Source organism: Salmo salar, chromosome ssa15, assembly GCF_905237065.1.
Source record: "Salmo salar chromosome ssa15, Ssal_v3.1, whole genome shotgun sequence".
NCBI lineage: Eukaryota > Metazoa > Chordata > Actinopteri > Salmoniformes > Salmonidae > Salmo > Salmo salar.
The window spans coordinates 32700044-32720961 of NC_059456.1; the positions used below are offsets into that span (position 1 = coordinate 32700044).

Below are 20918 nucleotides of genomic sequence, written 5' to 3' on the forward strand. Positions count from 1 at the left end.
GACATTGTAATAAGTCTGTGGTTTTATTTTTTTCACTTATTTAAAATGGATAGCGTGAAATGTGTTCCTCAGGTGCCCCGGAAATCAAAGCTGCAAGTTCACAGGAATGTGAGGGATGACGAGGGATTCATCGTCAGACACTTTGCAGGAGCGGTGTGCTATGAGACGGTACATTTATGTTCACAAAATGTCACCGCAGGATGTCTGAAGGCTAGAAAACATCAACATTACACCTTTTTATATGATCAGACTTGGGTCTGTTTAAGTAATCCCCTATGTCCTTGTGGTAGGCCTATACTGCAACATCTCCAACCAAACATACTCCTCCTCTTTGAAACCTGCACAAAACCCAGCATGTGGAATTCCATTTTTTTATCACAAGTGCCCCACTTATCTTCCAACCAAAGTAGCATTTTTCTGAACTGGGTGCTTCTGCATCTTCAAAGTTCTACATTTTCTCTGAATTGCAGACCAAGTTTGTGGAGAAGAACAATGATGCACTGCACATGTCCCTGGAGTGCCTGGTGAGTGAGTCAAAGGACCGGTTTATCCGGGAGCTCTTTGAGAACTCCAACAACACCAAGGACTCGAAACAGAAGGCCGGCAAGCTCAGCTTCATCAGCGTCGGCAACAAATTCAAGGTGAGGACGAATTTTAATCAACTGCCTTTTACTTCCACACTTTATTAATGTGCTGCTCAACATGGTAGGTATCCCAAACGGGACCCTATTACCTATAAAGTGTGCTACTTTTGACCAGGACCTGGGCATAGGGTGACCAGGGCATAGGGTGCAATTGATGCAGCCATGGAATACTGAGGGGGAATGGGTATAAATGTCAATTTTAAAGGTCCAGTCTAGATGTTTTTACCTCAATATCAAATCATTTCTGGGTAACAATTAAAGTACCTTACTGTGATGGGTTTTCAATTAAAATGGTCCAAAATAAACCAATAGCTTCTAAGCAAAGGACAATTTCTCAATAAATAATTTTGCTATGACTGTCTGGGAGTGGTCTGAGTGAGGAGTGTAAAACTAGCTGTTATAACAGCTAGTTTTTCACATATAGCGGTTCAAATCAGAATCAGTCAGGGAAGTAAGGTAACTTGTCCTGTTCCGTTGTGTGCTATGAATCCCATATACTGTTTATGAAACATAAGAAAATCACGTTTTTGACTGCACTGGGCCTTTAACAGCCATAGCAGGTGTGTTCATGTTTGTTACTTTTATCTTGTGTTTTATATGCAAAACAGTAGCATCAAGGCTATTTTGTTAATTTATAGTCATAACCGTGACACTTTCTTACTCTATGCTGTGATCCTGTAAGAAGTGTTTAGATGCTGTGTCTGTTGTAAGTGAAATCAGAGGAGCGTTCAGGTGCTGCAATAAGCAGTTATTGTAAGCTATTATAGGTACTGCTAGACACAGTGGAGAAGAAGGAAAGTACAATAGTTTCAAAAAGTTACATACCATTTTAGAGGATTTGAATGCAGCTTATTTTTCAGGGTTTCATAATGTGTTTTGATTTAATCTTCCTCTGGTTTAGTTTCCACAGAGTTAATTTTGTTTCTACATTCTGTTAATGTGTTCTTCCTAATCTCTCTCCTTCCCACTGTTCCTCCTTCCATTCTGTCTCTCCATCCTTTCCCTATCCCCCATCATGCCTTGGTTTCTGAAATGACTGCCTCGCCTGGTTCACCAACTACTTCTCAGACAGAGTTCAGTGTGTCAAATTGGAGGGCCTGTTGTCTGGACCTGTGGCAGTCTCTATGGGGGTGCCACGGGGTTCAATTCTCGGGCCGACTCTTTTCTCTGTATACATCAATGATGTTGCTCTAGCTGCTGGTGATTCTCTGATCCACCTCTACGCAGACGACACCATTCTGTATACTTCTGGCCCTTCTTTGGACACTGTGTTAACTAACCTCTAGACGAGTTTCAATGCCATACAACTCTCCTTCCGTGGTCTACAACTGCTCCTAAATACAAGTAAAACTAAATGCATGCTCTTCAACCGATCGCTGCCCGCACCTGCCCGCCCGTCCAGCATCACTACTCTGGACGGTTCTGACTTAGAATACGTGGACAACTACAAATACCTAGGTGTCTGGTTAGACTGTAAACTCTCCTTCCAGACTCACATTAAGCATCTCCAATCCAAAATTAAATCTAGAATCGGCTTCCTATTTCGCAACAAAGCATCCTTCACTCATGCTGCCAAACATACCCTCGTAAAACTGACTATCCTGCCGATCCTTGACTTCGGCGATGTCATTTACAAAATAGCCTCCAACACTCTACTCAGCAAATTGGATGCAGTCTATCACAGTGCCATCCGTTTTATCACCAAAGCCCCATATGCGACCACTGCGACCTGTATGCTCTCGTTGGCTGGCCCTCGCTTCATATTCATCGACAAACCCACTGGCTCCAGGTCATCTATAAGTCTTTGCTAGGTAAAGCCCCGCCTTAACTCAGCTCACTGGTCACCATAGCAGCACCCACCCGTAGCATGCGCTCCAGCAGGTATATTTCACTGGTCATCCCCAAAGCCAATTCCTCCTTTGGCCGCCTTTCCTTCCAGTTCTCTGCTGCCAATGACTGGAATGAACTGCAAAAATCACTGAAGCTGGAGACTCATATCTCCCTCACTAACTTCAAGCACCAGCTGTCAGAGCAGCTCACAGATCACTGCACCTGTACATAGCCCATCTGTAAATAGCCCATCCAATTACCTCATCCCCATACTGTTATTATTAATTTTTTGCTCCTTTGCACCCCAGTATCTCTACTTGCAAATTCATCTTCTGCACATCTATCACTCCAGTGTTTGAATTGCTAAATTGTAATTATTTTGCCACTATGGCCTATTTATTGCCTTACCTCCCTTATCTTACCTCATTTGCACACACTGTACATAGACTTTTTCTCTTTTGTATTATTGACTGTATGTTTTGTTTATTCCATGTGTAACTCTGTGTTGTTTGTGTCGCACTGCTTTGCTTTATCTTGGCCAGGTCGCAGTTGTAAATGAGAACTTGTTCTCAGCTAGCCTACCTGGTTAAATAAAGGTGAAATAAAAAATAAATAAAATCATAGCTGTCATTTAAAGTCCAAAAGGTGTGTGGAGAGAGGGAGAAATACAGACAGGAAAAGTAGATACATATAGCGGTTCAAATCAGAATCAGTCAGGGAAGTAAGGTAACTTGTCCTGTTCCGTTGTGTGCTATGAATCCCACAATGCATCAGTGAATAATGCGGGCAACACCCTGCTGTTCTCCAGCTAACTGCCTCCAGTCACCCCCTTCGCTGTCCCCTACCTCCCCAGTCCTTTTCTGTGCTGTCTCCCTGTTAATCGCCGTTTGTTTCCTGCAACACGCTGCAACACTTGCTAATGACATCTTGCTGTGGGCAGCTTCCAATTCCAATCAATTGAGATGTTATTCATGTCATTATCCGGAGTGTAGTATGAAGAGTTTGCAACGTTGTGTAGTTTGCAGTGAGATACCATAGCATATAGGATCAGGAAATCTTCATTGACAGGATCAATGTCCACCGAGCAATTGTCCCTACAATCCCATTATCTTCTTATGATTCCATAATAAAATTATTACGATACTTATTGACCAGTGTACATGCCAGTTGGCAGTTGCACCGAATAGGACTGCCTGCTAGGCAGCTACTGTTAATAAGGTAGTTACTGTAGAAAGTGATATGCTGTAGATCATAAGGCTTAGAGCTTGACTAAGGCCTAATCAGTGATTCAGCGTTTTGTACCTGTCTGTTCTCAGAGTTACAAGGTGAGATAGAGAGCGTTATCAGCTGTTTATTTGAGATATCCTGCTGGGTTTATAAATATTAATGTCCCAGGGGTGGTCCCTAGAGCAGTCTGTCTGTTAAACACAACTCTCTGCAGATTAAGGTTGCAAAATGACGGTAACTTCCCAGGTTTTCCAGAAATCCCGGTATGGACAATTCCTGGACTTATTAGGGAATTCCAACTGGGATTTCTGGAAAACCGGGACATTTTGGGAAGGTTCCAGGGGTTTTGCCACCAGAGCTCTAGATCAGTGACAGAGGGGGCAACAAGCGGTTTTCTGTCTGTCATCTCAGTTAGTTGGCTACCATGCATCCATCTGTCTGTCCCTCTGTTCCTGTGGTCCTATCAGTGTTGTATTTAGACCTGTTTGCATGATACATTAAAACAAAATGTCTGTCTTTCGTTTCAATGCGCTTTAACCATGAACGTGTGTCTGTCGCGGCTGTACTGTTGCTTAGCTGTTGTTTTGAGTGTTGGACAGGAGCGCTGGAGGCAGAGAGGGAGCAAGTACCCTTTAATAAGCATGTGTTCATGCTGGGTTGGACTAGACAGGTCTGTGGAGTTGGTCTGTATCACTAAACAAAGGTTTTCTTTCACCTCAACAGACCCAGCTGAACATTCTTCTGGAGAAGCTTCGCAGCACGGTTAGTATTTACTACAGTGCTCAACAATTTACTTCTTTACCCCACACATAGGGCATCTAACTTGAGTTGAGATCAGTTGTCATATAATATATACTCGCCTCTGTATTTATTTTGACAGTTAAGATAACATGTGTACATGTGACTCTATGCTCCAGCATTATGGATCTGAGATTAAATGTTTATATGTTGCATCAGTACAGAATGTCACCTTTTATTTGAGGGTATTTTCACACATATCTGCTTTATTGTTTAGAAATTAAAGCATTTTATGTATGTAGTCACACCATTTGAAGAAGTTTTCACTTCACTTATATTGTAATAAAGTAGTCATTTTAGTATTTGGTCTCATATTCCTAGCACGCAATGACTACATCAAGCTTATGATTACAAACTTGTTTGATGCATTTGTAGTTTGTTTTGGTTGTGTTTTAGATTGTTTTGCCCAATAAATTGTAAACTGCCCTGAGATTGTAAACTGTTATGGTCAAAACATATAGATTCAATGGTTGTGAAGATGGGGAGAGGTCTGTCCGTAATAAAGAGATGCTCTGATTTCTCACTCCACAAAGCAAGTCCTGCAGGCTCTAGTTTTATCTTATCTTGATTATTGTCCAGTCATATGGTCAAGTGCTACAAAGAAAGACCTAGTTAAGCTGCATCAAAGCGACACGTCTTGCTCTTCATTGTAATCAGAGGACTGATATAAATACTATGCATGCCAGTCTCTCTTGGCTAAGAGTTGAGGAAAGACGACTGCGTAATTTCTTGTTTTTATAAGAAACATTAATGTGTTGAAAATTCTAAATTGTTTGCACAGTCAACTTACAAACAGCACTGACACACTTACCCCACCAGACATGCCACCAGGGGTCTTTTCACAATGTCCAGGTCCAGAACAAATTCAAGGAAACGTGCAGTATTATACAGAGCCATGAGTGCATGGAACTCCTTTCCATCTTATATAGCGCAAGTGAACAGCAAACCTGGTTTAAAAAATATATCAAAATAAAGGCATCCCCAGTGGCGCAGCAGTCAAAGGCACTGCATCGCAGTGTTGCCGCGTCACTACACCCTGGGGTTCGATCCCAGGCTGTGTCATTACCGGCCGTGACCGGGAGTCCCATAGGGCGGCGCACAATTGGTCCAGCGTCGTCCGGGTTAGGGGAGTGTTTGGCCGGGGGGCTTTACATGGCTCATTGCGCTCTAGCGACTCCATGTGGCGGGCCAGGTGCCTGCAGACTGACTTTGGTTGTCAGTTGAACGGTGTTGGTGCAGCTGGCTTCCGGCTTAAGCGAACGGGTGATAAGAACCTCTACAGGATCGGTGTCCCCCCACACGGGACGGTTGAGCTAACGTAGGCTAATGTGATTAGCATGAGGTTGTAAGTATAAAAAAAAAATCCCTGGACATAGACATAACTGATATGGGCAGAAAGCTTAAATTCTTGTTAATCTAACTGCATTGTCCAATTTACAGTAGCTATTACAGTGAAATAATACCATGCTATTGTTTGAGGAGATTGCACAATTATTAACTTCAAAATGTATTAAGAAACCAATTAGGCACATTTGGGCAGTCTTGATAAGACATTTTGAACATATATGCAATGGTTCATTGGATCAGTCTAAAATTGTACACATACACTGCTTCCATCCAGTGGCCAAAATCAACATTGTGCCTGGGCAAGAATAATACATTATGGCCTTTCTCTTGCATTTCAAAGATGATGGTACATCATTGTATTATCTTTTACCAGATCTAATGTGTTATATTATCCTACATTCATTTCACATTTCCACAAACTTCAAAGTCTTTCCTTTCAAATGGTATCAAGAATATGCATATCCTTGCTTCAGGTCCTGAGCTACAGGCAGTTAGATTTGGGTATGTCATTTTAGGCGAAAATTGAAAAAAATGGTCGGATCCTTTTAAGAAGCCCGGTTTGGCAGGTCATGTTTCGGAGGATGCATGACTCGACCTTCGCCTCTCCCGGACCCGTTGGGGAGTTGCAGCGATGAGAAAATATCATAATCACAAAATTGGGGAGAAAAAGGGGGAAAAATTAAACAAAACAAAAAAATAATAATAAAGCAACACCTCACGGCACAACACCTCTCCCCCATGTGACGTGTGTATTTAGTTTTTGTTACATTTTTATTTCACTAGGCAAGTCAGTTAAGAACAAATTCTTATTTACGGTGACGGCCTACCAAAAGGCAAAAGGCCTGCTGCAGGGACGGGGCCTGGGATTAAAACATTTTTATTTTTTAAATACACAATAAATATAGAACAAAACATACATCACAACAACAGAGACAACGCTACATAAAGAGAGACATAAGACCACAACATAGCAAGGCAGCAACACATGACAACACAGCATGGTATCAACACAACATGGTAGCAGCACAAAACATGGTACAAACATTATTGGGCACAGTCAACAGCACAAAGGTCAAGAAGGTAGAGACAACAATACATCACACAACGCAGCCGCAACTGTCAGTGAGAGTGCCCATAATTGAGTCTTTGAATGAAGAGATTGAGATAAAACTGTCCAGTTTGAGTGTTTGTTGAAGTTCGTTCCAGTCGCTAGCTGCAGCGAACTGAAAATAGGAGCGACCCAGGGATGTGTGTGCTTTGGCAGAATGGTTGTTGTATGTGGAGGATGAGGGCTGCAGTAGATATCTCAAATAGGGTGGAGTGAGGCCTAAGAGGGTTTTATAAATAAGCATCAACCAGTGGGTCTTGCGACGGGTATAGAGATGACCAGTTTACAGAGGAGTATAGAGTGCATCTAGCCGCTTGAGAGCACCCTTAACTGTGGATCTATAAATTATGTTTCTGTAATCTAACATGGGTAGGGTGGTTATCTGAATCAGGGTTAGTTTAGCAGCTGGGGTGAAAGAGGAGCGATTACGATAGAGGAAACCAAGTCTAGATTTAACTTTAGCCTGCAACTTTGATATGTGCTGAGAGAAGGACAGTGCACCATCAAGCCATTCTCCCAAGTACTTGTATGAGGTGACTACCTCAAGCTCTAAACCCTCAGAGGTAGTAATAACACCTGTGGGAGGAGGGGCATTCTTCTTACCAAACCACATGACCTTTGGTTTGGAGGTGTTCAGAACAAGGTTAAGGTTAGAGAAAGCTTGTTGGACACTAAGAAAGCTTTGTTGTAGAGAATTTAACACAAAATCCGGGGAAGGGCCAGCTGAGTATAAGACTGTATTGTTTGCTTATAAATGGATGAGAATGCTTCCTACTGCCTGAGCTATGTTGACGTAAATTGAGAAGAGCGTGGGACCTAGGATTGAGCCTTGGGGTACTCCCTTGGTGACAGGCAGTGGCTGAGACAGCAGATTTTCTGACTTTATACACTGCACTCTTTGAGAGCGGTAGTTAGCAAACCAGGCCAAAGACCCCTCAGATACACCAATACTCCTTAGCCAGCCCACAAGAATGGAATGGTCTACCGTATCAAAAGCTTTGGCCAAGTCAATAAAAATAGCAGCACGGTATTGCTTAGAATCAAGGGCAATGGTGACATCATTGAGGACCTTTAAGGTTGCCGTGACACATCCATAACCTGAGCGGAAACCAGATTGCATACCCGAGAGAATACTATAGACATCAAGAAAGCCAGTCAGTTCATTATTGATACGTTTTTCCAACAGTTTTGATAAACGGGGCAAAATAGAAATAGGCCTATAACAGTTAGGATCAGCTTGATTGCCCCCTTTAAATAAAGGACCAACTGTGGCTGCCTTCCAAGCAATGGGAACCTCCCCAGAAAGGAGAGACAGGCTTGGCGATGATAGGGGCAGCAACCTTAAAGAAGAAAGGGTCTAAATCATCTGACCCAGATGTTTTTTTAGGGTCAAGTTTCAGGAGCTCCTTTAGCACCTCGGACTCAGTGACTGCCTGCAGGGAGAAACTTTGTAGCAGGGCAGGGGAAAAAGAGGGAGAAGCATCAGGGATAGTCGCATTAGAAGGGGTGGGAGATGAGGAAATATTGGACGGGCAAGGAGGCATGGCTGAGTCAAATAGGAATCTTGACTTAATAAAGTGGTGATTAAAGAGCTCAGCCATGTGCTTCTTGTCAGTAACGACCACATCATCAACATTTAAGGACATGGGCGGCTGTGAGGAGGAGGGTTTATTCTCCAGGTCTTTAACCGTTTTCCAGACCTTCTTGGGGTTAGACCCACAGAGCGAGATCTGCTCCTAAAAGTAACTAACTTTGGCCTTCTGGATAGCCTGAGTGCACTTATTTCTAATTTGCCTGAATGATAGCCAGTCAGTTTGAGTATGCGTGTGCCGAGCCTTTCGCCAAATGCAATTCTTGCGGTGGAGTAACTCTGCAAGATCACGGTCGAACCAGGGGCTGAACCTGTTTTTTAATTCTCATTTTCTTTATGGGGGCGTGTTTGTTAACAATTCCACTGAAAATTTCAAAAAGAAGGTCCAAGCGTCTTCGACAGAGGAGATCAAGCTGATTCTATACCATTTTACAGACGTATGTGTAACTAATAGATGCGCGCACACACACTACATGTTCATGTTTTTAAATGTATATAAATTGTAGTCTTTTGTCTGTAATGTCTTTCTCGTTATGTGTCAGACCCCAGCAAGACTAGCTGTTTCCATTGGCGTCAGCTAATGGGGATCCTAATTAATCAAAATGAATGGTGAAATCATGTATTGTGTCACTTTTATTGTAAATAAGAATATAGTATGTTTCTAAACACTTCTACATTAATGTGGTTGCTAACATGATTATGGATAATCCTGAATGAATCGTATATAATAAGTGAGAAAGTTACAGAGGAACAAAGATCATACCGCCCCAAAACTGCTAACCTCTCACCATTACCAATAACGCGGAGGTTAGCATTTTTTGTACAAATTAATACGGAGGGGAGTGTAATTTTATCAATCTTCCAGTGAACATTTTTATTTTGTCAGTCCATAATGTTCAAGCCAATGTCCAACCAATTTAGATCTGGATCACCAAAGAGGAACTCTGTGGCCATCTTCAGTGTGGCTGCTGTCAGGGCTAACAGCATGATATTACATATAGAACACTTCAATTTAATAGCATATCTATGGCTAACAGCCTCTTCTCCCTCCCTCCCAGGGCTCCAGTTTCATCCGTTGTATCAAGCCCAATCTGAAGATGGTCAGCCACCAGTTTGAAGGGGCCCAGATCCTCTCTCAGTTGCAGTGCTCAGGTCAGTATATACAGTGTATTCGGAAAGTATTCAGACCCCTTGACTTTTTCCACATTCTGTTACATTACAGACTTATTCTAAAATTGATTAAATTGTTTTTTTCCCCCTCGTTTCCCCCCAATGTACACATAATACCCCTTAATGACAAAGCAAAAACAGATTTGCAAATGTATAAAAAAACACAAAATATCATGTTTACATAAGTATTCAGACTCTTTACTCAGTACTTTGTTGAAGCACCTTTGGCAGCAAATACAGCCTCGAGACATTCAGAGACTTGTCCCAAAGCCACTCCAGTGTTGTCTTTGCTGTGCACTTGGGGTAGTTGTCCTGTTGGAAGGTAAACCTTCACCCCAGTCTGAGGTTCTGAGCGCTCTGGAGCAGGTTTTAATCAAGGATCTTTCTGTACTTTGCTCTGTTCATCTTTCCCTCGATCCTGACTAGACTCCCAGTCTCTGCTGCTGAAAAACATCCCCACAACATGATGGTGCCACCACCCTGCTTCACCGTAGGGATGGTGCCAGGTTTTTTCCAGATGTGACGCTTGGCATTCAGGCCAAAGAGTGCAATCTTGGTTTCATCAGACCAGAGAATCTTGTTTCTCATGGTCTGAGAATCCTTTAGGTGCCTTTTGTCAAAGGCTATTGTGCCTTTTACTAAGTGGCTTCCGTCTGGCCACTCTACCATAACGGCCTGATTGGTGGAGTGCTGCAGAGATTGTTGTCCTTCTGGAAGGTTCTCCCATCTCCGCAGAGGAACTCTGGAACTCTGTTAGCGTGACCATCGCGTTCTTGGTCACCTCCCTGACCAAGGCCCTTCTCCCCCGATTGCTGAGTTTGACCGGGCGGCCAGCTCTAGGAAGAGTCTTGGTGGTTCCAAACTTCTTCCATTTCAGAATTATGGAGGCCACTGTGTTCTTGGGGACCTTCAATGCTGCAGAAATGTTTTAGTACCCTTCCCCAGATCTGTTCCTCGACACAATCCTGTCTCGGAGCTCTACGGACAATTCCTTCAACCTCATGGCTTGTTTTTTGCTCTGACATGTACTGTCAACTGTGGGACCTTATATAGACAGGTGTGTGCCTTTCCAAATCATGTCAAATCAATTGAATTTGCCATAGGTGGACTCCAATCAGGTTGTAAAACATCTCATGGATGATCAATGGAAACAATATGCACCTGAGCTCAATTTCTCATAGCAATACTTATGTAAATCAGGTATTTCTGTTTTTATTTTTTATAAATTTGCAAAACAATTAAAATGTCATTTTGGGGTATTGTGTGTAGTTTGATGAGGAACATTTTAGAATAAGGCTGTAATGTAACAAACTGTGGAAAAGTCAAGGTCTGAATACTTTCCGAATGCACTGTAGGCCTGAAGAAGGGGATAATCAACTTTGAACCATATTTCCTCTGGGCTGTAGTTAGTGCTGAGCGATTCCGAAAAATTACAGTTTTTAGTTTTGATTTGTTTTTTGTTTTTACATTTAATGCAATATGCATTATGTGGGTTGAATGCTGTAACACAGAAAAGTCCCATGATGGTGTTGACTGCCCATTGCACTTAACCATAATTTATTTACATTACTTTACTTTGATCAAATATTTTAGTTGTGTATATTACATCTTTTTTAATGACTTTATTATTTCATTCTAAGTCACCATCTCATCTGTATAGAGCTGCTGCCTATGCTGTCTGACAAAATCACAATTTTAGTAGTTCTTCAAAGTAAATAAGGCACACTTATGACTGCTGAATACCAACTATCAATCACTTAGATCATGTATTTTCAGGTAGAGATACCTCGCGAAGCAAATGCTCTCTACATTGGCTTGCCAAAGTATTCACCCCCCTTGGCATTTTTCCAATTTTGTTGCCTTACAACCTGGAATTAAAATAGATTTTTTTGGGGGGGGGGGTTGTATCATTTGATTTACACAACATGCCTACCACTTTGAAGATGCAAAATATTTTTTATTGTGATACAAACAAGAAATAAGACAAAAAAAACGGAATACTTGAGCGTGCATAACTATTCACCCGCCCAAAGTCAAAACTTTGTCGAGCCACCTTTTGCAGTAATTACAACTGAAAGTCTCTTGGGGTATGTCTCTATAATCTTGGCACATCTAGCCACTGGGATTTTTGCCCATTCTTCAAGGCAAAACTGCTCCAGCTCCTTCAAATTGGATGGGTTCCGCTGGTGTACAGCAATCTTTAAGTCATACCACAGATTCTCAATTGGATTGAGGTCAGGGCTTTGACTAGGCCATTCCAAGACATTTAAATGTTTCCCCTTAAACCACTCGAGTGTTGCTTTAGCAGTATGCTTAGGGTCATTGTCGTGCTGGAAGGTCAACCTCGGTCCCAGTCTCAAATCTCTGGAAGACTGAAACAGATTTCCCTTAAGAATTTCCCTGTTTTTAGCTCCATCCATCATTCCTTAAATTCTGACCAGTTTCTCAGTCCCTGCCGATGGAAAAACATCCCCACAGCATGATGCTGCATGATGCTGCCACCTCCATGCTTGGGGTTCTCGGGGTGACGAGAGGTGTTGGGTTTGCGCCAGACATAGCGTTTTCCTTGATAGCCAAAAAGCAACATTTTAATCTCATCTGACCAGAGTACCGTCTTCTATATGTTTTGGGAGTCTCCCACATGCCTTTTGGCGAACACCGAATGTGTTTGCATATTTTTTTCTTTAAGCAATGTTTTTTCTCTGGCCACTCTTCCGTAAAGCCCAGCTCTGTGGAGTGTACGGCTTAAAGTGGTCCTATGGACAGATACTCCAATCTCCGCTGTGGAGCTTTGCAGCTCCTTCAGAGTTATCTTTGGTCTCTTTGTTGCCTCTGATTAATGCCCTCCTTGCCTGGTCCTTGAGTTTTGGTGGGCGGCCCTCTCTTGGCAGGTTTGTTGTGGTGCCATATTCTTTCCATTTTGATGTTGATGCAAAGAGTCAATATTTGCAGTGTTGACCCTTCTTTTTCAAGACCTCTGCAATCCGCCCTGGCATGCTGTCAATTAACTTCTGGGCCATATCCTGACTGATGGCAGCCCATTCTTGCATAATCAATGCTTGGAGTTTGTCAGAATTTGTGTTTTTTTTTTGTCCACCCGCCTCTTGAGGATTGACCACAAGTTCTCAATGGGATTAAGGTCTGGGGAGTTTCCTGGCCATGGACCCAAAATATCGATGTTTTGTTCCCCGAGCCACTTAGTTATCACTTTGCCTTATGGCAAGGTGCTCCATCATGCTGGAAAAGGCATTGTTCGTCACCAAACTGTTCCTGGATGGTTGGTAGAAGTTGCTCTTTGGAGGATGTGTTGGTACCATTCTTTATTCATGGCTGTGTTCTTAGGCAAAATTGTGAGTGAGCCCACTCCCTTGGCTGAGAAGCAACCCCACACATTAATGGTCTCAGGATGCTTTACTGTTGGCATGACACAGGACTGATGGTAACCAAGCTTTTTTCCGGATGCCCCAAACAATCGGAAAGGGGATTCATCAGAGAAAATGACTTTGCCCCAGTCCTCAGCAGTCCAATCCCTGTACCTTTTGCAGAATATCAGTCGGTCCCTGATGTTTTTCCTGGAGAGAAGTGGCTTCTTTGCTGTCCTTCTTGACACCAGGCCATCCTCCAAAAGTCTTCGCCTCACTGGGCGTGCAGATGCACTCACATCAAATCAAATCAAATCAAATTTATTTTTATATAGCCCTTCGTACATCAGCTGATATTCTCAAAGTGCTGTACAGAAACCCAGCCTAAAACCCCAAACAGCAAGCAAAGCATGTGAAAGAAGCACGGTGGCTAGGAAAAACTCCCTAGGAAAAACTCCCTAGAAAGGCCAAAAACCTAGGAAGAAACCTAGAGAGGAACCAGGCTATGAGGGGTGGCCAGTCCTCTTCTGGCTGTGCAGGGTGGATATTAAAACAGAACATGGTCAAAATGTTAAAATGTTAAAATGTTCATAAATGACCAGCATGGTCAAATAATAATAATCATAGTAGTTGTCGAGGGTGCAACAAGCACGTCCGGTGAACAGGTCAGGGTTCCATAGCCGCAGGCAGAACAGTTGAAACTGGAGCAGCAGCACGGCCAGGTGGACTGGGGACAGCAAGGAGTCATCATACCAGGTAGTCCTGAGGCATGGTCCTAGGGCTCAGGTCCTCCGAGAGAAAGACAGAAAGAGAGAAAGAGAGAATTAGAGAGAGCATATTTAAATACACACAGGACACCGGATAAGACAAGAGAAATACTCCAGATGTAACAGACTGACCCTAGCCCCCGACACATAAACTACTGCAGCATAAATACTGGAGGCTGAGACAGGAGGGATCAGAAGACACTGTGGCCCCATCCGATGATACCCCGGACAGGGCCAAACAGGCAGGATATAACCCCACCCACTTTGCCAAAGCACAGCCCCCACACCACTAGAGGGATGTCTCCAACCACCAACTTACCGTCCTAAGACAAGGCCGAGTATAGCCCACAACGATCTCCGCCATGGCACAACCCAAGGGGGGGGGCGCCAACCCAGACAGGAAGACCACGTCAGTGACTCAACCCACTCAAGTGACGCACCCCTCCCATGGACGGCATGGAAGAACACCAGTAGGCCAGTGACTCAGCCTCTGTAAAAGGGTTAGAGGCAGAGAATCCCAGTGGAAAGAGGGGAACCGGCAAGGCAGAGACAGCAAGGGCGGTTCGTTGCTCCAGCCTTTCCGTTCACCTTCACACTCCTGGGCCAGACTATACTTAATCATAGGACCTACTGAAGAGATAAGTCTTCAGTAAAGACTTAAAGGTTGAGACTGAGTCTGCGTCTCTCACATTGGTAGGCAGACCATTCCATAAAAATGGAGCTCTATAGGAGAAAGCCCTACCTCCAGCCGTTTGCTTAGAAATTCTAGGGACAATTAGGAGGCCTGCGTCTTGTGACCGTAGCGTACGTGTAGGTATGTACGGCAGGACCAAATCGGAAAGATAGGTAGGAGCAAGCCCATGTAATGCTTTGTAGGTTAGCAGTAAAACCTTGAAATCAGCCCTTGCCTTAACAGGAAGCCAGTGTAGGGAGGCTAACACTGGAGTAATATGATCAAATTTTTTGGTTCTAGTCAGGATTCTAGCAGCCGTATTTAGCACTAACTGAAGTTTATTTAGTGCTTTATCCGGGTAGCCGGAAAGTAGAGCATTGCAGTAGTCCAGCCTAGAAGTAACAAAAGCATGGATTAATTTTTCTGCATCATTTTTGGACAGAAAATTTCTGATTTTATGTTCTTCAAAAGAGAGATCAGGGTCCAGAGTAACGCCGAGGTCCTTCACAGTTTTATTTGAGACGACTGTACAACCATCCAGATTAATTGTCAGATTCAACAGAAGATCTCTTTGTTTCTTGGGACCTAGAACAAGCATCTCTGTTTTGTCCGAGTTTAAAAGTAGAAAGTTTGCAGCCATCCACTTCTTTATGTCTGAAACACAGGCTTCTAGCGAGGGCAATTTTGGGGCTTCACCATGTTTCATTGAAATGTACAGCTGTGTGTCGTCTGCATAGCAGTGAAATTTAACATTATGTTTTCGAATGACATCCCCAAGAGGTAAAATATATAGTGAAAACAATAGTGGTCCTAAAACGGAACCTTGAGGAACACCGAAATTTACAATTGATTTGTCAGAGGACAAACCATTCACAGAGACAAACTGATATCTTTCCGACAGATAAGATCTAAACCAGGCCAGAACTTGTCCATGTAGACCAATTTGGGTTTCCAATCTCTCCAAAAGAATGTGGTGATCGATGGTATCAAAAGCGGCACTAAGATCTAGGAGCACGAGGACAGATGCAGAGCCTCGGTCTGACGTCATTAAAAGGTCATTTACCACCTTCACAAGTGCAGTCTCAGTGCTATGATGGGGTCTAAAACCAGACTGAAGCGTTTCGTATACATTGTTTGTCTTCAGGAAGGCAGTCAGTTGCTGTGCAACAGCTTTTTCTAAAATTTTGGAGAGGAATGGAAGATTCGATATAGGCCGATAGTTTTTTATAATTTCTGGATCAAGATTCGGCTTTTTCAAGAGAGGCTTTATTACTGCCACTTTTAGTGAGCTTGGTACACATCCGGTGGATAGAGAGCCGTTTATTATGTTCAACATAGGAGGGCCAAGCACAGGAAGCAGCTCTTTCAGTAGTTTAGTTGGAATAGGGTCCAGTATGCAGCTTGAGGGTTTGGAGGCCATGATTATTTTCATCATTGCGTCAAGAGATATAGTACTAAAACACTTTAGTATCTCCCTTGATCCTAGGTCCTGGCAGAGTTGTGCAGACTCAGGACAATGGAGCTTTGGAGGAATACCCAGATTTAAAGAGGAGTCTGTAATTTGCTTTCTAATGATCATGATCTTTTCCTCAAAGAAGTTCATAAATTTATTACTGCTGAAGTGAAAGCCATCCTCCATTTGCGAAGGCTGCTTTTTAGTTAGCTTTGCGACAGTATCAAAAAGAAATTTCGGATTGTTCTTATTTTCCTCAATTAAGTTGGAAAAATAGGATGATCGAGCAGCAGTAAGGGCTCTTCGATACTGCACGGTACTGTCTTTCCAAGCTAGTCGGAAGACTTCCAGTTTGGTGTGGCGCCATTTCCGTTCCAATTTTCTGGAAGCTTGCTTCAGAGCGCGTGTATTTTCTGTATACCAGGGAGCTAGTTTCTTATGACAGATGTTTTTAGTTTTTAGGGGTGCAACTGCATCTAGGGTATTGCGCAAGGTTAAATTGAGTTCCTCGGTTAGGTGGTTAACTGATTTTTGTCCTCTGACGTCCTTGGGTAGGCAGAGGCAGTCTGGAAGGGCATCAAGGAATCTTTGGGTTGTCTGAGAATTTATAGCACGACTTTTAATGCTCCTTGGTTGGGGTCTGAGCAGATTATTTGTTGCAATTGCAAACGTAATAAAATGGTGGTCCGATAGTCCAGGATTATGAGGAAAAACATTTAGATCCACAACATTTATTCCATGGGACAAAACTAGGTCCAGAGTATGACTGTGGCAGTGAGTAGGTCCAGAGACATGTTGGACAAAACCCACTGAGTCGATGATGGCTCGAAAGCCTTTTGAAGTGGGTCTGTGGACTTTTCCATGTGAATATTAAAGTCACCAAAAATTAGAATATTATCTGCTATGACTACAAGATCCGATAGGAATTCAGGGAACTCAGTGAGGAACACTGCATATGGCCCAGGAGGCCTATAAACAGTAGCTATAAAAAGTGAGTGAGTAGGCTGCATAGATTTCATGACTAGAAGCTCAAAAGACGAAAACGTCATTGTTGTTTTTTTTTTGTAAATTGAAATTTGCTATCGTAAATGTTAGCAACACCTCCGCCTTTGCCGGATGCACGGGGGTATGGTCACTAATGTAACCTGGGGGTGAGGCCTCATTTAACACAGTAAATTCATCAGGCTTAAGCCATGTTTCAGTCAGGCCAATCACATCAAGATTATTATCAGTGATTAGTTCATTGACTATAACTGCCTTGGAAGTGAGGGATCTAACATTAAGTAACCCAATTTTGAGATGTGAGGTATCACAATCTCTTTCAATAATGGCAGGAATGGAGGAGGTCTTTATACTAGTGAGATTGCTAAAGCGAACACCGCCATTTTTAATTTTGCCCAACCTAGATCGAGGCACAGACACGGTCTCAATGGGGGAAGCTGAGCTGACTACACTGACTGTGCTAGTGGCAGACTCCACTAAGCTGGCAGGCTGGCTAACAGCCTGCTGCCTGGCCTGCACCCTATTTCATTGTGGAGCTAGAGGAGTTAGAGCCCTGTCTATGTTCGTAGATAAGATGAGAGCACCCCTCCAGCTAGGATGGAGTCCGTCACTCCTCAACAGGCCAGGCTTGGTCCTGTTTGTGGGTGAGTCCCAGAAAGAGGGCCAATTATCTACAAATTCTATCTTTTGGGAGGGGCAGAAAACAGTTTTCAACCAGCGATTGAGTTGTGAGACTCTGCTGTAGAGCTCATCACTCCCCTAACTGGGAGGGGGCCAGAGACAATTAATCGATGCCGACACATCTTTCTAGCTGATTTACACGCTGAAGCTATGTTGCGCTTGGTGACCTCTGACTGTTTCATCCTAACATCGTTGGTGCCGACGTGGATAACAATATCTCTATACTCTCTACACTCGCCAGTTTTAGCTTTAGCCAGCACCGTCTTTAGATTAGCCTTAACGTCGGTAGCCCTGCCCCCTGGTAAACAGTGTATGATCGCTGGATGATTAGTTTTAAGTCTAATACTGCGGGTAATGGAGTCGCCAATGACTAGGGTTTTCAATTTGTCAGAGCTAATGGTGGGAGCCGTCGGCGTCTCAGACCCCACAACGGGAGGAGTAGAGACCAGAGAAGTCTCGGCCTCCGACTCCGACTCGCTTAATGGGGAGAACCGGTTGAAAGTTTCTGTCGGCTGAATAAGCGACACCGGTTGAGCATTCCTACAGCGTTTCCCTCCAGAAGCCATGAGAAAGATGTCCGGCTGCGGGGGACCGTGCGAGGGGGTTTATACTAACGTTACTATCTGTACTTACTGGTGGCACAGACGCTGTTTCATCCTTTCCTACACTGAAATTACCCTTGCCTAACGATCGCGTCTGAAGCTGGGCTTGCAGCACAGCTATCCTTGCCGTAAGGCGATCGTTCTCCTGTATATTATAAGTACAACGACTGCAATTAGAAGGCATCATGTTAATGTTACTTAGCTTCGGCTGTTTGAAGTCCTGACGAACCATGTCCAGATAAAACCTCCGGGGATGAATGAAAAAAGTTGAGTGAGGAAAAAAGTTGAGTGAGGGAAAAAGTAAAAATATACGGTAATGAAAAAGTAAAAAACCGTCAGGTATCAAAGTAAGATCGGCAACAAAAACGCACAGCAGCGTAAACAAGTCTGCAAGTTGCCTGCTGCCTGCTGCCATTCCTGCCATTCCTGAGCAAGCTCTGTACTGGTGGTGCCCCAATCCCGCAGCTGAATCAACTTTAGGAGACGGTCATGGCACTTGCTGGACTTTCTTGGGCGCCCTGAAGCCTTCACAACAATTGAACCGCTGTCCTTGAAGTTCTTGATGATCCGATAAATGGTTGATTTAGGTGCAATCTTACTGGCAGCAATATCCTTGCCTGTGAAGCCCTTTTTGTGCAAAGCAATGATGACAGCACGTGTTTCCTTGCATGTAACCATGGTTGACAGAGGAAGAACAATGATTCCAAGCACCACCCTCCTTTTGAAGCTTCCAGTCTGTTATTCAAACTCAATCAGCATGACAGAGTGGTCTCCAGCCTTGTCCTCGTCAACACTCACACCTGTGTTAACGAGAGAATCACTTATATGATGTTAGCTGGTCCTTTTGTGGCAGGGCTGAAATGCAGTGGGAATGTTTTTTGGGGATTCAGTTCATTTGCATGGCAAAGAGGGACTTAGCAATTCATTGCAATTCATCTGATCACTCTTCATAACATTCTGGAGTATATGCAAGCAGACTTTGTGAAAATTAATATTTGTGTCATTCTCAAAACTTTTGGCCACGACTGTATGTCCATTACATGAGGTCCAAATAAAAATCCATTTAAATTACAGGTTGTAATGCAACAAAATAGGAAAAACGCCAAGGGGGATGAATACTTTTGCAAGGCACTGTATCCCTCTCCATCACACATTCTTCTGTCTCTTCTCTGTGTCTGCCACACACTAACCTAATGTAGCAAGCCAAAAGAAACACACAGACCGGACAAGTAGGAGCGCAATGGACTATGGTCATTTTAGTTCATTACCATATTTTTTGCACTGAACTATGTAGAATATTGGCCTGTTGGAAACTGCAACTCCCTACTACATCGCACTGTTTGGGCTTGATCTGATTTATCTCAAGAGAATTTGCGCAATGTGTGCATTGAGTTAACATAAAAAACAAAATGGAATTCAAATAATTGAACCGACATTGGTCAATTAGTTGTTTAAAAAACAAATGTCGGTTAATACTCAGCTCTGGTCAAAGGTAGTGCACTATAAAGGGAATTGGGTGTAATTTGGGATACACTGTCGCTCTACATTGGTGGTGGATGAGGTGAAGTTTCACCACCTTACTATGCAAAGCGCTTTGAGTATCTGGAAAATGCAAATCTAGTAAATTATTAATATGTTTATAAATGAATTACACACAGCGACACAGGGAGAAATTACTGTGGAGATGTGGGGTTTTAATCTGCCCACGCCAATGCTGCAGTTATTACAAAACGATCTTGTCAAAATGACCAGAGTGATTTACATACGTTTACTGAGAACTCACAGCACTTTTCTCTCCACAAATTGGCACACAATTACAGTCGGAGGAGAGATACTGTAGAGCATCTAAGTATCTGCTTGCTGTTCTTCTTGACTGTTTTCTGAACATTTCTCTTTCTCAGACCTTCAAACTAAAGGCTGCGACGCTAATTTAATTTCCCATTCTCCTGTTCAATTTGCATATTCAATTTGACTCGCTTTTCTTCTGTATCCTTGGAGATGCCTGCATTTTTCATCTACACTCATGAGTGGTGGCTCAGAGACGTGGAGAGACTGTGTTGCTCCGTCTCTCTGAGCTTAAGAATAAATTATGCGTTCACTATATTGGGTGGGTGGTGGACGAGTCAGCAAAAGTTAGTTTGATGTATTTGGAAGAAACGGGAAGTCGTCGTCCATAGACAGTCATAGAGAAATGTGTCTTAAAGTTGACCACTGACTGTGCAGAAAATGCGTTATTGAGTTGTCTCTTTGGACTGGGATGACCCGATCTGTTTGCATGTGAGAGAAAGTCAGTCGACAAAAGGCCCCTTAACAGCAGGTAGACTAACGCTTCCTGAGGAAGACCTGATTGGTCAAAATGTGTTGCAGCATTCGACCTGTTTTAATATAGTAGGATGATCTGCTCCTACCTGTATATATTTGTGTCACTAATTCACTAAAGTGTGTCTGTAGGAATGGTGTCAGTGCTGGACCTGATGCAGGGAGGCTTTCCCTCCAGAGCGCCATTCCATGAGCTCTACAACATGTACAAGCAGTACATGCCTGCCAAGCTGACTCGCCTGGACCCAAGACTCTTCTGCAAGGTCAGTGCCCCATGGACCACACACACACACACACACACACACACACACTGGCCCTGCTCTGGGCTCATCCTCTTATCACTG

General features: G+C 43.3%; 1 protein-coding gene across 6 annotated transcripts in view; it reads left to right on the plus strand.

Moving 5' to 3' along the window:
• The window catches only part of LOC106571274 (unconventional myosin-VI), a 136875-nt gene that overhangs the window by 89001 nt on the left and 26956 nt on the right, over positions 1–20918 (plus strand). For all 6 annotated transcript variants that reach the window (XM_014144128.2, XM_045695626.1, XM_045695627.1 and 3 more), the window contains 5 exons: positions 73–168; positions 471–641; positions 4425–4463; positions 9604–9697; positions 20707–20837. In XM_014144128.2, coding sequence (XP_013999603.1) covers positions 73–168; positions 471–641; positions 4425–4463; positions 9604–9697; positions 20707–20837 — 531 coding nt within the window. The remainder of the gene's footprint in view (positions 1–72; positions 169–470; positions 642–4424; positions 4464–9603; positions 9698–20706; positions 20838–20918) is intronic.